The sequence below is a fragment of the Acomys minous genome (genome assembly GCF_964271855.1).
Source record: "Acomys minous genome assembly, chromosome: 15".
Lineage (NCBI taxonomy): Eukaryota > Metazoa > Chordata > Mammalia > Rodentia > Muridae > Acomys > Acomys minous.
Window position 1 is genome coordinate 15,560,167 of NC_140497.1, and position 16,106 is coordinate 15,576,272.

At 43.9% G+C, this 16,106-nt stretch overlaps 1 protein-coding gene and 1 long non-coding RNA gene across 3 annotated transcripts in view; one reads left to right on the forward strand and one right to left on the reverse strand.

Moving 5' to 3' along the window:
• Positions 1-446: 446 nt before the first annotated feature.
• IDO1 (indoleamine 2,3-dioxygenase 1) lies at positions 447-14,693 on the reverse strand. Of its 2 annotated transcripts, none has more exons than XM_084758636.1 (10): positions 14,427-14,693; positions 11,224-11,319; positions 10,989-11,108; positions 7,730-7,848; positions 5,651-5,665; positions 4,144-4,243; positions 3,276-3,393; positions 2,154-2,205; positions 1,539-1,687; positions 447-1,072 (listed from the first exon to the last, which is right to left on the reverse strand). In XM_084758636.1, the coding sequence occupies exons 1-10, from the start codon at positions 14,523-14,525 to the stop codon at positions 717-719; spliced, it is 1,224 nt and encodes a 407-aa protein (XP_084614762.1). In that variant the 5' UTR covers positions 14,526-14,693; the 3' UTR covers positions 447-716. The 2 variants fall into 2 exon arrangements, with proteins under 2 accessions (XP_084614762.1, XP_084614763.1); XM_084758637.1 differs by lacking the exon at positions 14,427-14,693 and adding an exon at positions 13,099-13,236.
• LOC311584389 overlaps positions 13,459-16,106 on the forward strand; it is a 122,000-nt gene continuing 119,352 nt past the window's right edge. The window contains exon 1 of the long non-coding RNA XR_014774850.1: positions 13,459-13,588. This is a non-coding gene — a long non-coding RNA (uncharacterized lncRNA). The remainder of the gene's footprint in view (positions 13,589-16,106) is intronic.

The window sequence follows — 16,106 nt, forward strand, 5'->3', positions numbered from 1 at the left end:
CCAACTGTAAGTGGGATGAGGCTATAAACCTTTTAACGTCCACTTTGGACAGCAAGCCTGCACCTCCTAAAGGCCATAAGCACCCCAAATGGTGCCATCAACCAGGGAGCAAGTGTTGGGGTATGTGGGCCTAGGGGGCACATTCCTTCTTCAAACCACCAAAAGGTGAGCTCTTCCTTCTTCTTAGCCCTGCCTAATACATTCACACATTCATTTATTCTTTTGTATATTCATGCCAGAGATATTTTCTAAGACTGGTAAACAATAGGCTGGCGACCGAAGCTTATTGTGCAGCAAGAAGAAGATTTGCACTAACGAGAAGGCGACGGTGGAAATGGTGAAAACATAGTGAGTGCTAACATTTTGAAAGCACAGGACTCAGCCCTGGTAAAGTAAATACCATTTGGAGGAACCTTTAATTACAGCTACAAAGGACACAAGGCTGATTCAACTTTACAATAATTTTTTATTCATTGAGCTTCATTATTATATTTCAATCATACACATAATTTACAGTATTCCTTCTATCATTTTAAAGTATTATTAAATAGTCCGCTTTTGTTATGTTCCTACAGGGAGTGCACAGATGATTTTGAAATCTATACCACATATTACTGGTGAATTATTCCCTACTCTTGCTTACTGGGTCTGATTTAATGAGCTATGACAGGACACATTCAAGTTTCTGGGCACTGATAAAACACAGCCCTGCGACACTAAGCCCAACTCAGAAGGGCTTTCTCAGTTGTATCTTTCACATTCCTCAGGAAATTCATGACGTCAGTACCCCCAGTGCCTCTGTTTTCCACCTTTGGGGGATCCTCGGACTTGGGGCGGTCCGCGTGCTGCTGCCTTGAAGGTCTCATAATGTAAGTATCCACTATTCCAAGGTGGAATTTCCTCACAGAGACCAGGCCATTCACACACTCATTGTATGCTTTCTTTAAGTCTGTATCGCCTCTTGAAATGACAAACTCACGGACTGAGGGACCGGCCTCCAAGGAGCAGAGGAAGTTCCGGTGGGCTGGAGGCATGTACTCTCTCATTTCCTGGAGGAATTCTGCCGCAGATCCTATAGCCAAACCAAGACAGGTAAGGAGTTGGGGGGCGGGGTGGGGACCCTTCTCCAGGTAGAAAGAAAGAGGGCAAGGTCAGGGCAAGGGCAGGTAGGCTGGGTGATCACTGTCTACAGCCACCATGGGAGACTTTGAAGGGAAGGCCACCCTAAAGGGCTTGCTCCTTGTTCCAAGCAATGGCTGTTACGGAGACTCCTGTTGGTCCTGAAGACAGACTGAGCAACACTTTCTTATTAAGAAGATATTTTGCTTGTGTTTTCTTTGTCTTCCTTCCTCTTTTCCTCCCCTTCTCTCTTCTCCCTCTCTCCTTCTTTATTTGGTTTTATTGGACAGGATGTCTCTATGTGTCACACAATGGCTTTGACTTTGCAACACTTCTACTGTCCGGGAGTAGCTTTAACCTGCACTAAGATGTAGTCCTGTTAGTGGGAAAAGAAAATACATGCCGTTGTTTCCACCTACCTTCACCAGTGACATGCTTTATTCCCAGGAGGACATCGAGACACTGAAAGATGCTGCTCTGGCCTGCGCTGCCCCCTGAAAACCTTTTTGGGGTGTCCCAGACTCCCTCATACAGCAGACCCTCTGGCAGCTTGGAATTGCCTTTCCAGCTAGACCAAAACAAACAAACAAACAAACAAACAAACAAACACAAACCCTAATTTGGATTAGTTGCCGGATAGACAATCTTGCACTAGAAGTGATTCTTCCACTTGTCCTCATTTTCATACATGAAAATAATAAATAACACAGTTGTGAGAAAGTTTGATGTACTTTCTGAGTGAAACTCACCCTAGTTCAGATCTCTCTCCCTTCCTCTCCCTCCTCCTCCCTCCCTCCGTCCCCCACCCCCACCCCCCACCCCCTCTCTCTCTCTCTCTGTCATTTCCCCATGCCTGTTGCGGGCCTTCTTTGGCCAATAGTCACAAGAGAAGAAAGCCTATGCTTTCTCTACAACACGGATATGAGCAATACAAATTATTACTTCAACCCAAAGAGTGGTGGAGACCAGCAACTGGGATCTGGTCTGTTGTTTATATGAATGGAGAAAACAAGCCCATGCCTCAGACTACATACCCAGACAAATATATGCGAAGAACATGGAAAAACTGGTCAGGATCCACATAGTCTGTGAAAAGATGGAGATCAGAGGTGCACCATGAGTTCAAGGCTCTGCAAACAACTATCCTGATTTCGGTATGGGTGACAGTAAAGGCACCAGGCAGATCCACAAAGTCTCTGAGGGCAAGCACCCACAGGTTTCTCTTTCTCTGTCCTCTCCTGGAGAAGCCTACTCACTACCTCTCCTGTACCCTGTACTGGGTCTGCTAAGGGACCAAGTAACGTTATCCAGGAGACACCGTCACCCAAGTGAGACTGTCGGCATTGCACAGCATCACTGCACATGCTTACTGACACAGCAGATGCAGTGCTTGCAAAAACAAACCAGGACGGGACATGTAGCTCAGTGGTAGTGTCTGTTGTTAGCATCTGTGAGCTCCGGGCTCCATCGCTGGCAGCTAGTACACACACTCACAGGCACCCACGCAAGCAGGCAAGCAAGCACACATGCAGGCACACAGAAGCACCATGGGATCCATTCATGGGTCTTCCTAAAGCCTACCAACATTTGATCAGAGCATTTTCTCCTTCAATAGGCAACCAGCAGAATCTTCAAACTCACCAAAAAAAAAAAATTCTACTTGTTAAACTGAGCCAGAAAGGCAGATTTCCTTCCCAAATTGCTCTTCTGCACGTCCAGGGGTTTGTAGAGTTTCTACATCAGTTTTGAAACAGTTCTTTTCTCTGTTACCCTATAGTGGATTTATGAAGAGTCAATTCAGGCCAGAATCTAGGTTTTTTCAACACTTAAAATTGACCTGGCGCTCAACAGGTTTCTTTGTGGGTTTTAGTGGCAGACAAGAAAGTTCCTTAGCGTTAAGAAGACTCAGTTTGGAATTCTGGGCTCTTGTTTACTCCCTCTGGCATAACTTTAGGTCACCTTGTCTCTTTAACTTTACGTTTCCTTTTCTGTAAATGGAAATAATTAGACCTACCACACAAAACTAACGGTGCCGTGAGATGGACAAAGACTGAGTAATGGGTACCTTACACTTCATTTTCCTCAACCCCTCTTTGCTTCAGACACCAGACGCCTGTGGCTGTGAACCCGGAATGTGCACTGCCAACAATACTTACCACGCATCTTCTTAAAATATTCCTTGGCTTTCTCCAGACTGGTAGCTATATGATACAGTGCCTTTTCCAGTGCTTTCAGGTCTTGATGCTGCACAGCACTGCATACAGAGGGGATTGCCTTAAAAAATATATAAAGTTTAAAAATGAGAGGGGGAAAGGGGAGAAGAGACCTAGCAGTCAACATTGGCACAAAATAAATTGTAGCTTACTCAGCAAATCAAGTTTGCTTTTCCACTTCTCTTGTGTGTTCATGAATGTGTGTGAGCCTGTGTACACCTGTGGGTGCACACATATGTGCTTGTGTTCATGTGGAGGCCAGAGGTCCACACCCACAGTCATGAAGAACCATTCCTTTGTTTTATGAGGCTGGAGCTCACTGGTTAGGCTGGCTGGCTGGCCACAGAGCCCCAGGGTTCTGCCTGTCTCCACCTCCCGGCCTGGCAGGTGTGTGCCAACATGCTTGGCTTTTTCACCAGGAGACCAGACTCAGGTCTCATGCTTGCACAGCAGGCTCTTTACCCACCACACCATTACCTCAGCCCTCTGCATTTGCCTTTCCAGTCAGAACAATCTGATTCACATCACCGTGAATTAACAACAAATCCCTTTGAACACTTTTTTTTTTTATTTCTTGCTGGAATTTCAAACTTTATTATGACTACATGGCACCTAGATTTTTATATTTCAGGGTGATGTGCACAAAAAAAAAATAAATGTCATTTTATTAAAGGGTGTAGTTCATCTAGTTTTGTGATCTGATGGTACCCATAATCAGGGTAAAGTCAACCATACTATTGTAATTCACTTGCTACATGCTTGCTCTGCTTACACAGACGGGAAAGAAACAGCTAGGAGAGAACAGACTTACTTGGATTGCAGGAGAAGCTGCGATTTCTACCAACAGAGAAACAAGGAAGAAGCCTTTGCTGCAGTCCCCACCAGGAAACGAAAACAGAATGTCCATGTTCCTACAAAAACCAGCCACAGTTGACAAACAATGCAGGAAAATGAATGGTGTATTTGTAGAACACCATACTTTCCCACTACCTTTATGTATACATTTTTAATCCCCAAAATAATTGTGCCAGAGTAGTATATGGCGCAGCCTACTCTCTTTACCTCATATTTGAGAATATGCTAGAAGTCAGGAATATTGGTCCATTGTCTAAAGATCACAGGAAGTTAAGGCCATGTTCACACTTGGAATTTTACTCTAGGACATGGACCTAGAAACCCCACAATATATCTGTTTCCATTAATCATACATGTATGCATATGATCATAAATATATACTCAAAGCCCTGCGTTCTATTTCTAGGAAACCCTGTTCATCCTCTACCCACAGCACACATGCCACCCACCCACCCACCCACACATACTCATGAGTACATATACGCATGCGCGCGCGCGCACACACACACACACACACACACACACACACACACACACACACACTGACTAGATTCTGTTTTATTCTTTCCTACGGAAGCTTTGGCATTGGTGAAACCATGGCTTCAGAACCTGTGTGTCTATGAGTTTGGAAGTGGTTAAATTCCTGGGTTCTAAACCTAGGTATGCTGCTGCTTGTCTGCAGTGAGGTCTCGTTTTAAAAAGCTCATTATTTAAAGATACCATTTAAGCTCTTGGCCATCACCAACAAAGACTTGTGGAATCATTTAGGGATTTTCCCCCTGTATCCCAAGTGTTATTTGTGTTACTCGTTGTTTATGGTGGTGCTCGTGAGGAGGCCTCCAGCTCTGATAATACACCAAAAGGTTTGTGCGTCCAAGTTCTTCACACTCAATATGTCTCAGGTTATAAGTGCTCTTCTTCCTCAGTCTTCTAGACTCCTCTTCTCAATCTTCTGTTTGAGCACTACTTGTACATTTTATTATATATATATATATATATGTATATATGTATATATGCCTAACTTCATCTAGGCAAGATCACACTTGTGCTATATGTCTTTGTTCCCCAATTTTTAATAAAATTCAGTACATAGATCAAAAATGTTAAAGGTTGGGTTAAAGAGAAGTCATAAGGCTACTAGATGATATCAGTAATTACTTCTACTTACAGAGGTCATGAGGTCACACACACATACAGACATGCATGCACTTTTCATATCTGTTCATATCCATTTCAAACATGAAAGTGCAAATAACAGCTTTGCAAGGATCTATAGCTACAATATTAAAAAAGACACAGTCGTATTTATAGATACAATTAAGGACTGGATTATTTGTTGTTTTTTTTAATAATTATTTTGATTACTTTCTTCCGATAGCCAACCATTTGGAATATCTCTGTAAGCCCACATTCACTCTGGATGGCAAGTAATTCTTCAGATAAAAGAATAATAAAATACTTACTCATATGTCATGGGCCTTAGGAAAGCAGCCACAAAGCAATGTGCCCATTGGAGGAGAGAAAGACAACAGTTATAAAATCAGGTGAATTTGAGTATAGGCAGTTTGTATACTGTGATGTGTCAGTGTTGAGACATAGGCTTAAGGAAGGAAAAACATGTTTTTTTATATTTCTCAAGATTGCTTGCCAGTGGTTCTCAACCTTCCTAATGTTGCGTCCCTTTAATACAGGTCCTCATGTTGCGGTGACCCTCAATTGTAAAGTTATTTTTATTGCTACTTTATAACTGTAATTTTGCTACTGATATTGATCATAATTTAGATGTTTGATATGCAGGATATCTGATATGTGACTCACCCCAAAGGAGTCATGACCCACAGGTTGAGAATCGCTGGCCTAAACGTTAAGTTAACCTAAAAGCACACACTCAGAATTATTGGTTACTCTGAAGGTACATTCTACATTCTTCCATTTTCAGCTATTCCTGTATGCAGACTATATCTCACAGGTACAGCTTACAGCCACAGGGGCTCTTAGCCTCTTGCATTTTGTTGCAGATCCCATCACTAGCTGACTTCTGAGCAGATTACCCTGAAAGCCCACATGTCTTTGCTTCTCCCTCTGAGGACATGCTCACTCTTAAATATAACTGGCTATCTAGAAAATAAGTTTTCAGAATTTCAAAAAAACAAAACAAAACAAAACAAAAAAATACACATTAGTGAAAGGGAACCACCCAGAAGGAACTTCACATTTGAGCCAGACATGGTGGTGTACACCTTTAATCCCAGCACTCGGGAGGCAGAGGCAGGCAGATCTCTGTGAGTTCAAGGCCAGCTTGGTCTACAAAGAGAGTCCACAATAGCCAGGGCTCTGTGTAACAGAGAATCCCATCTCAAAAAACAAAAAAACCCAACAAAACAAAACAAAACCCCAAAACAAAGCTTCATATTCAATGTCTGTGCTGTAGCGTTTGTGTTTACTCAACACAAGCTAGAATCATTTTTGGAAGAGGGGACATCATTTGAGAAGATGTCATCACCAGACTGGCCTATGGGCAAGCTTTTCTTCATTGACGACTGAGGGGGGACGGGTCCAGCTCAGTGCAGGTGGTGCCATCCTTGGGCTAATAGAAAGCTGTCCCAATAAGGCACAGGGACAAGCGTGGCAGTGTCCCTCCATGGTTTCTGCTCCAGTTTCTGCCTCTACTTTCCCTTCTTGACTTACTGCCTCAGCTTCCCTGCGTGAGAAACTTCTAGCCAAGGTGAAATGAAACCCTTTCCTCTCCGAGCTGCTCTCAGTCACAGAGTTGACCACAGCAATAGAAACCCTAACTGGGACAATGGTATTATTGATCTGAACGCCAACCCGCCAGGTGTTGACGTGCACACTTGGGATGCCAGGGCACACGAGACAGAGGCAGGGGAGCAGCCAGTTTAAGGCCTTTTAAGTGGCAAGACATTGTCAAAAAATAGATAAGTGAGACAAAACACGAACAAAATGAGCCAGAAAAAAAAATTCAGACCCCAAGTAAATTTTAATATAAAATCAACTAAATTTAAAAAGCCTAAGTTTTAATGATTCTCCTCTGAGTGCATGATGTGGGGGGCACATGTCACGGTGCACATGGAGAGGAGATCTCTGTGGAGTCAGTTCTTTACTTTCTTTTCTTGCATCTCAGGGGTTAAACTTAGGTTGTGCGGCAAGTGCCTGTGCCTAGCCATCTTGCTGAACCCTAAACCAATAAAAACAATTTGGAATATATTTTCTTAAAGCAGAGGAAGGAAATAAATAACAAGAGGTATGAAGACATTTTCTGAGGTGGCAGATGTACTTCTGTAGCTGGCTTCCAGTAGGGGCTGCACGAGGCATGTGCACAATAGACTGAAGATGGAGGCCCTCTGGGTTTTCCTATATCCAGATGCTTCTGTCATGCTCACATATAGAAATTTGTCATCACAGACATGACAATCTAAGAAGCCATAACCAGCATCAGAAGCTGTGTTGCCAAAAATTAAGGAATAAATATCCTGAACTAATAGCATGGTATTCCAAGCCCCGTTCTGCTCACAGTTACATACCCGTTGGGGTCCTTTTTCTTCCAGTTTGCTAGGACACAGTCTGCGTAAGACAGAATGGGAGGCAGACCCAGCTTCTCCGAGAGTTCACAGTAGGGAACAGCAATATTTCTGGGCAGCACCTGATTTCAACACAATGATCATTTTTAGCCACTGAAACATCTTCCATTTTCTTCTCCTCTCAGTCTTAAAGCTTGTTCTGGGGCATAGATAGCACTCAGAAGCCCAAGTGTGTAATTGTTTTTTCTCTCCCACATTTCATAACGTAACCCTGGCCATTGTTCAATGCTCCTGTTATGGGACGTGAGTTGTTTTGGGCGTAGCTTGGCCGCAAACAGGAAGAAAAATAAGATAAGGAGCCTGAAGGTTTTATTTTCTTATGACCCTGAGCTATTTTCACTCTGTCCTTCACTCGCCCATCCCACAAGGCACCATATTAGCTAGTGGTAGTAACAAAGGAAAACTCAGTGTCTCTGGAATTCCAGACTTTGTTAAGGACACGGGATGTGACTTACGTGAGAAGTACGAGCAGGCTGCTTTCCCAGAGCACACCGGAGGAAACTCTTCTGCAGCACCTGCTTGTGTGAGTGGGCGTGTGTGTGCCTGTGTGTGTGCGCACACATGTTCTCATGTGTATGTGAGTGTGTGTGTGTTGTATGCTTATTCTGTTTTCATTAAACTTCACTACATTTGGCACTGGTGCCATGCAGGCCTGTTATCCCACTACTTGGAAAGATCACACAGGAGAGTTATGACTTCTAGGCCAACCCAGGACACAGAGTGAGTTCCGGATTGGCCTGTGCTACTTAGTGAGACTTTGACTCAATACACAAAACAGCAGCTACTCCAAGCAGGAGGGCCTAGCATTGCTTCTAAGTGGATAGATGAGGTTGTTACTCTCCAGTGAGAGGTGCGTAGGTGGCTACCACAGCATAGTCTGGACTCCTCCCAGGGGATGTTTCCAAGGAAGACTAATTAGCTAATCCAGGAAGATGTGTGCTGATTGTGGGTAGAAGGGTCAAATATGCAGCAGCCCCGGGTGGAATTTCAGGGAAACAGCAGGAAGTCTGCAGTACAGAAGTGTCTCTCTGCCCTCTGGTCACCATGAGATGGTTGCTCCCACCCAAAGAGCCCAGGTTCTATTGTCTGAAGTCTCTGAAGCTATGAATGGAAATAAATACTTCTTCTCCCACTTAACTTATGTGAAGCATTTCATCAGTGAGGAGAGAGAGAACCAGCCATCCTTGAGCTCCTCCTGTTAGAGACCTCAATTTCCCTGGTGTCCCAGCCAGATGCTCCCTGTAGTTTATTAGGTATACAGCTAACACTGTGTTCTGCATCAGCATCTGCCTTAACATCATTTGGCCTAGAACCAGACGGCCCCATGTAGTGATTGGGGTAATTGCTGTCATGGTGAGTCACGGGGGGGGGGGGGGGGGGGAAGGTAAGGGACACTCCAACAGTATAAAGTCATCCTCATAGGACACAGATGGTGTGGCAGTAAGTCAATAGCACAGTTTTGAGAAATCATGAGCTCTATAATGGTTTCGTATTAGCTCTATATACTGCTGAGTGGGCTTAACTGAGAGAGAGAGAGCGGTTCATCGAATCACACCCATGTGCGCGGTGAGATGCAGACACAGTGAAACTCTTCGGCTACAGCCAGACATACATGTTCAAAAGGAATGAAAATTTTGCCTGTCCGAGGTTTACAGAAGTGGGACCAGAGGGCAACAGGGAAGCATTCAGTAAAGATAATTTGAGCTAACTTTGGAAAAGCAAAATGACTGCCCTAACATACGTTTATTACAGGCAGCTTTGCAGGAGCTAAAACACTTAGAATGCTGAATTACATTTTGTTCATTTATTTTTTATGTTGAAACAAATTCCCTCCTTAAAATAAGATGTTGCATATTTTTATTGCCAGAATTTAAAAGGCCAACAAGGTCATGATGAAGTAAAATATGTTTTTACTTCATCTTTCTTTCATAATTTGCCTTGTCAACTGAGTCTGATAAACAGGATTCTTTTTCTTTTTCTTTTTTCTATATATTTTTTAAATGATGCTAAGACCATTAAGGTCTCTACAGGCATTCCAAATTCTCTCTCTCTCTCTCTCTCTCTCTCTCTCTCTCTCTCTCTCTCTCTCTCTCTCCCTCCCTCCCTCCCTCCCTCCCTCCTTTCCTCCCTCCCTCCCTTTCTCCCTCCCTCCCTCCCCCCCTTTCATATGATTCCTCTGAATTTGTAATCACACCCCCTACTGTTTAAGTCCCTTGGACTCTTGCTCGTAGTAGATAGCATATACTAACGGAACCCTGACTCTAACCTTCCATTATAGACATGTAACACAGTCATGAATACATACTTAGATTAAAACTCTAAGATGTCTGATGAGATTACACAGCTACATATAATTTAATTTTGGTTAAATGCTGTCAGCTGGCCTGGAAGAGGAGACGTAGACTCTGTGCCTCATCCCAGAATCCAGATGCCAGCCAAAAAGTGAGTGGAAGTGCAGGTGCTCCCAAGATTACACAGAGCATTCAGCTCCTCTCTGTGCCCCAGGAGCTGACTGATTTCATAGGTGGATTGTATGCGTGCCTCCATTTTTAAACTGCATGTGGTGATAAAAGCATCTGAAGGAAGCATCGATTGCATCTGTCACTAGACAGTAAAAGATACTCTGAGAAACAGATGCCATCCCTTTCTGACTTGATATATACATAAGCATTTGGGGATCTCATGTGATTTTGAGTGCCAGCTAAATGTGTACAGTAACTGTAAAATACTTGCAGCCGTCTTAAATTAAGAAAGCAGGATGCATGTCTGTATTTACTTATATTGTGGCTGTCTAGTATATGAAAGGAATTTACAATGTAATTATGAGAACAGTGGGTGTGCTTAGCCACTGCTTTATTTTTCTCTTGATACAAACTTTTAATATGTAGCACAGTGAAGTCTAAATGCACAAGGTCCTAGGTTCAACTGTCGTGCCTGACTCTAGAAGCCTCTTCTCCCCAGCATCACCATCAATCATGGTAGCAATGCAGTTCTAATACCTAACGTTAGAACTAATATTTAATATCTAATGTTTTTTCAGTACTAGGGATCGGTCCCAGGGCCTTCCACATGCCAAGCAAGCACTCTGCCACTGAGGTACATTCCAAGCCCTCAAAAGGTTCTACATTTAACGCAAGGTGGAATTCACTTTCATGTTAATGAAAACTCACTATATGAGGAAATACCAGAAAAGGTTCCAAACCTTTCGGATGTCACCATTCCCTTGGTCCCACACGTACGCCATGGTGATGCACCCCAGGGCCAAATGTGCCAGGCGCTGCAGCCTGTGCCCTTGCAATTCATCAGTGCATAGTGGAGGCAGCTGAGAAAAGATGGAGAGATTTGAATGATGTCAATTCTGGTAACGTTGCAGGTTTTAAAACCAAGATCAAAATGTGAGGAATTACACAGAAAGATGATTACACAAATGCTCAAACCTTCTCAACTTCTTCTCGAAGCTGCCCATTCTTAATCAGCGGAGGCAAATTTCTAGCAATGCGGATCCAGGCATTGTATGCATCGGGCAATTCCTCCTTGAAAGGGAAACAAGAGCATTTTGTTTGAATTGCTCATGGAGGTATCTGAATGTAGTACAGGCTTCTCTGTAGATGGCCTGTCTTGCCTTTAGCTCCATTTGTGCCCCCAATGAACACGATGTAGAAAACAGCAGCCTAGTCTTTGCCACCCAACAGACGCATAGGCAGAACCGCTGTTCCTTCCTGTGCCCCTCTGCTCTTATAAAAACCCAGCCCAAGACTCTACCCAAAGCCCCCTCAGTACTGCATCCTACACCAGCCTCCTCTCTGCGACTCCCGTGGGTTGTGCCTTTTTACACTCAATCACTTATTTCTCTGTTACGTTCTTTCTTCTCAGCTATATTCCTTGAATAGAAGAAAAATGAGATGGCATTAAAGTTACCAGCAAATTAGGCATCGCACTGAGTTCTACGTATATATTTATCATATTTCTCATGGCCCGCGAAGTGGTCTCTCTGTCACATATTTTTTAAATCCATTTATTTTGTGTATAACCTTTTTTGTAGCTCAAACTAGCATTTCCACTTTTTAGAATCAAGGCTGTATTGTGCTCCTAATATCTCTTCCAGGGCTTGGCATATTACGGGACACTTAGCACGTTTTCCATCCTTAGTAGCAGTTATTGGCTGTTGCTATAACGTTTTCAGTTTGAGATAGGATAGCAAAACTAGGATAGGTTCTCTCTCTCTGTGTGTGTGTGTGTGTGTGTGTGTGTGTGTGTGTGTGTGTGTGTGTGCATGTGTGTGCATGTGTGCCCATGTGTGCATGTGTATGGATATCTGTTCATGTGTAGATGTGTGTGCATGTGGATGTGAGTACATGTGTGTCTGTGTGTTTGTGCAATGCGCGCAGGCCAGAGGATAACCTCAGCCATGTCCTTCATCTTATTTTTGAAACTGAGACTCACATTGCCTTGGTGCCAACTCATTAGGTTAGGCTGACTGGCTGGCTGGCAAGACCTAGGGACCCACTGGAATTTCAAGCGCACGCCACCTCGCTGTTTTGTCTTAACCTGGCTTCTGGGACTAAATTCGTGTGCTTGTGCACGCAGAGCACTGAGCGAGCCATCTTCCCGGCCTGTGGACGTCTTTTTCTTTTACAGTGTCTCACACACTTGTTCTTACCATAGGTCTCAGCAGCCTGGTTGTTTTCTATATTTACCAGAGAACAACGGTCACCTCGCCACTTGAAGGAAACACTTGATGGGTTCTCAGACTCCTCTGGGACGGGCTGTGCATGAGCTTAGGGCATATTAAGAAAAGAGGGAGTGGCTTGAACCTAAGGGCCTCCTTGCTGGGAACCTAGCACAGGGAGCAAAGCCACTGATGGGGAGGGGACTACTGTATAGATGGCGTCTAGTTCCTCTCCCATAGGTTATTTTCACCCCAGCCTCAAATGAAAAAGAAATCTAAATAAAGATATCTCTTGAATCTCATATTTACAACCACACGACATCAAGAACTCCTACAGAGATGCAGACAATGTCCCCAAATGAACTCCGGAACTCCGAACCACACCCAAATACAGTCCTAACTCGTCCTTCCCACGGCTGCTTCCTGTTAAAGCAGCACTTCTCACCTGTGGGTCAAGACCCCTTGAGAGGGTCAAACAATCCTTTCACAAGGGTCGCCTGAGACCATCGAAAAACACGGATATTTACATTACACCTCACAACAGTAGCAAGATTACAGATATGAAGTAGCAACAAAAATAATTTGATAGTCGGGCGGGCGTGGGAGTCACCACAACAAGAGGAACTGTGTTAAATAGTCTCACCATTAGGAAGGTTGAGAACCACTCCGCTAAATTCTGAAGTAGCCAGTGCCTCCATCCATGAGCGGGTATGTGAAAAGCTCAACACTAGGTACGCCAGGACATTCAAGAACTCAGGCTCCAGGGCACTCCTAGCATGGGTACCTTACCAGGCGTTGTGCCCAGAGGCAGGGCTCCCTGGGCTGCGAGCGAAACCATAGTCTGGCCCCGCCCCCAAACCACCGGATTGGACGGGAGCTGTGCAAGCTTCCTTCTAAGAGCCCGCAAGGTGCAGGCTCCAGAAAGCCCTGAGCTGGGCAAGCCAGCACAAGTAGGCTAACGGCTACCCTTAACTCGGCAGGGTTCCAGTGCCTTGCCGGGCAGGGAACTGCCTTCCTTTTCCCTAACTTATCCCAATCGTTAGTTCTCTGTCCTAACATCCGTGCCTTCTTGGCTCCGGGTTCCTCCTGGCTGGGTCCAGTGTCACACAAGCTCTGGTTCTTTGTGGAACTAGGTGAGTGCAGGGCATTTCTATTTTGTCATTTTCCTATTCTCCGTAAGTTTTGATAATGAAGATGTTAATGATAAGGTAGTATGCGAGGCATTCTTAGAATCCAGTTTTAGTAACATAGTTTTTGTTTCTTTAGTAGGTTCTTAGGTTTGTTTTGTTTGAGATGGTGTGGCCTCGAATTTGAGACCGGCCCCCTGCCTTTGCTTCCTGGGTGCTAGAATTATAAGCTGCGCACCACCTTACCTGGTTGAAACACGAGGTGTTTTAAGATAAACATTTTCTTTTATCATTGCACTTCAAGGCTAAAACTTACACGAAAGCACAGTCAAGGTAATTTATACTCTCCTTTGGATTATGCTTAGCAAACGACAAGCCTAATTAATATGAAACAAAAGTTACTTGATATGTCATCTCATATATTGAATTCAGTGAGGAGCATAGATTCTGTACATTTGACATAGTTCAGAAGAGAAGGGAAATTCCCAGGAGTTTTGGCCGTCTGAATGTTGCCTTTTGAGAACGCTCTGCCCCGCTGGAAAGGTGGTTGCTACAGACAGACTTCCCCTCTACAAGCACAGCTCAGTTCCTTCATAAAGTCACTAGGCTTCTCATGAGCATCTTCTTCATCACTTTACATCTCCAATGTTAAGAAAGTGAGGCGCACAGACATGACTGGATTTTGAAAAAAGAGACACAGAAGAACAATGAAGCTCTCTTACTTGTGCCTTGGCTCTACGTCTGACCCTTCTTAGGGTCAGGAGAAGCTGAGGGCAGTTGCTCATTTAGCAATCCACCTGTCGAGATAAACAATAAGGATAAAACAGATTCTCCCTTCTCTTACCAGTGGATGTGGCAGAGCAAAGCCCACGTCTTCATCTATGTGGTATTCCTCAAGGATCCTCCTAGAACCTTCCAAAGGAGATAATTTACTGTGTGCCATTTTTGTCTACTCCACTGACCCCCCTTGGCCACTGAAGGAGCTCCTGGTCATCTCTTTATAGACGTTGTTTGGCCAATCCCTGCAGCCCACACGTAAGCAGGGAGAAGTGGCCACCACTTGGGACAGTTTCGTTTTCTGTTTTATGTATTTGTAATTTGATGAACAATAAAACCACAAAGCCTCTCTCTACAACATATGAAGAAATTAAACATTTGTGTTTCTTATCAGATTTATCCCTTAAAGACATCAACTGCTAGCTATGATGTCCCCGGGCTTTCCAGTACCAATTATGGTGACTAAGTATACACACACACACACACACACACACACACACACACACACACACACACACACACAGGCCTCAGCCCTGGAAATACCCCCACCCTATCAGTGGTTTGGGAAGTCACCTGTTACCTTAGCACAGGAGTTAGGAGTTCAGGCCGCCAAGGGCCCAACTGAGATGGCAAGAACCATGAAGACAGGTGACCACGAGAAAACTTCTAGAGTTTGGGTTTAAATTAAAGAATAAGATGACAGCCATGGTCCAAATGACCAATAGTCATCCACTATTGGCTTTCACTTAAGCTCCCATGTGTCTTTAAAAAGGTCAAGTGACTTTGTTTCAGCAGCCCTGAAAGACAACCTGGGAGACACAGGTTAGTCAGCTTGTGAAGGAACACAGAGGAAGAGCACCTGGTAGTCTGGACAGATCCATGCACAGATGCTTACAGACCGGACCCTTCCTCCTCCTTTTCTTTCCTAGATCCCTGTCTGTGTTAAGCCTAATGGGGGGGGGGGCGCGGTTCGCTTCTTCACATGACTGAAAAGTCATACCCTTGAGGGGTTGGTCCACCTTTCCTACTGTATTTGCCTGCAAGGAACTGCCTAGTGATGAGGGCAACAGCCCTGCACACCTAGAGATTTTCTAGTATCTTCAAAGCTAAAGCATAGATTGAAATAGCTAAGGAAGTTTTTTTCACAAGGGGAAATGGAGACCCTGTTTGGTAAATGCTCACAACATACCCCTAAGTTGATGTCCACTTTGGTGCAATGGTTTTGGTTTTGTTGCTGTGTGTGAGTTTTTACATTTTAATTTGTTATTTAATTTTAAGATTTACAGACTTCAGTCTGTAGAGGCATTGCTTGTTTTTGTGAAACATGGAGCCAAAGGCAGAAACCACACATGCTTTTTGATGATCAGAAGAGGGAAAAATTGTACAGTACATGAAAAGACAGTGCAGGCGTATCGTGCAGGCCATCAGCTCTTAAAACAAATTAATGAGCCATAGCGCTGGAACATTCTAGAACAGCTCTGACATCATTACCATATGATGGCTTTTCTTTGAACAGATGGCTTTACAAGAATATGTGCTCATTATAAAAAAAAAAAAGGCATGAAAAACCGAAACCAAAAATAACACAGCAAGGAAAATACAACAGTAAAGCTTTTACAAAGAAAATGACTCATGGGGTTGATTCATTTGGAGCCCTGTCAAAGGTGGGGCCATCAAGTCTTGTTGTGTTTTCAAAGTATGACACGAGGTAAGATTTTTTTTTACATTAAGTCCTGTCCTTTCTACT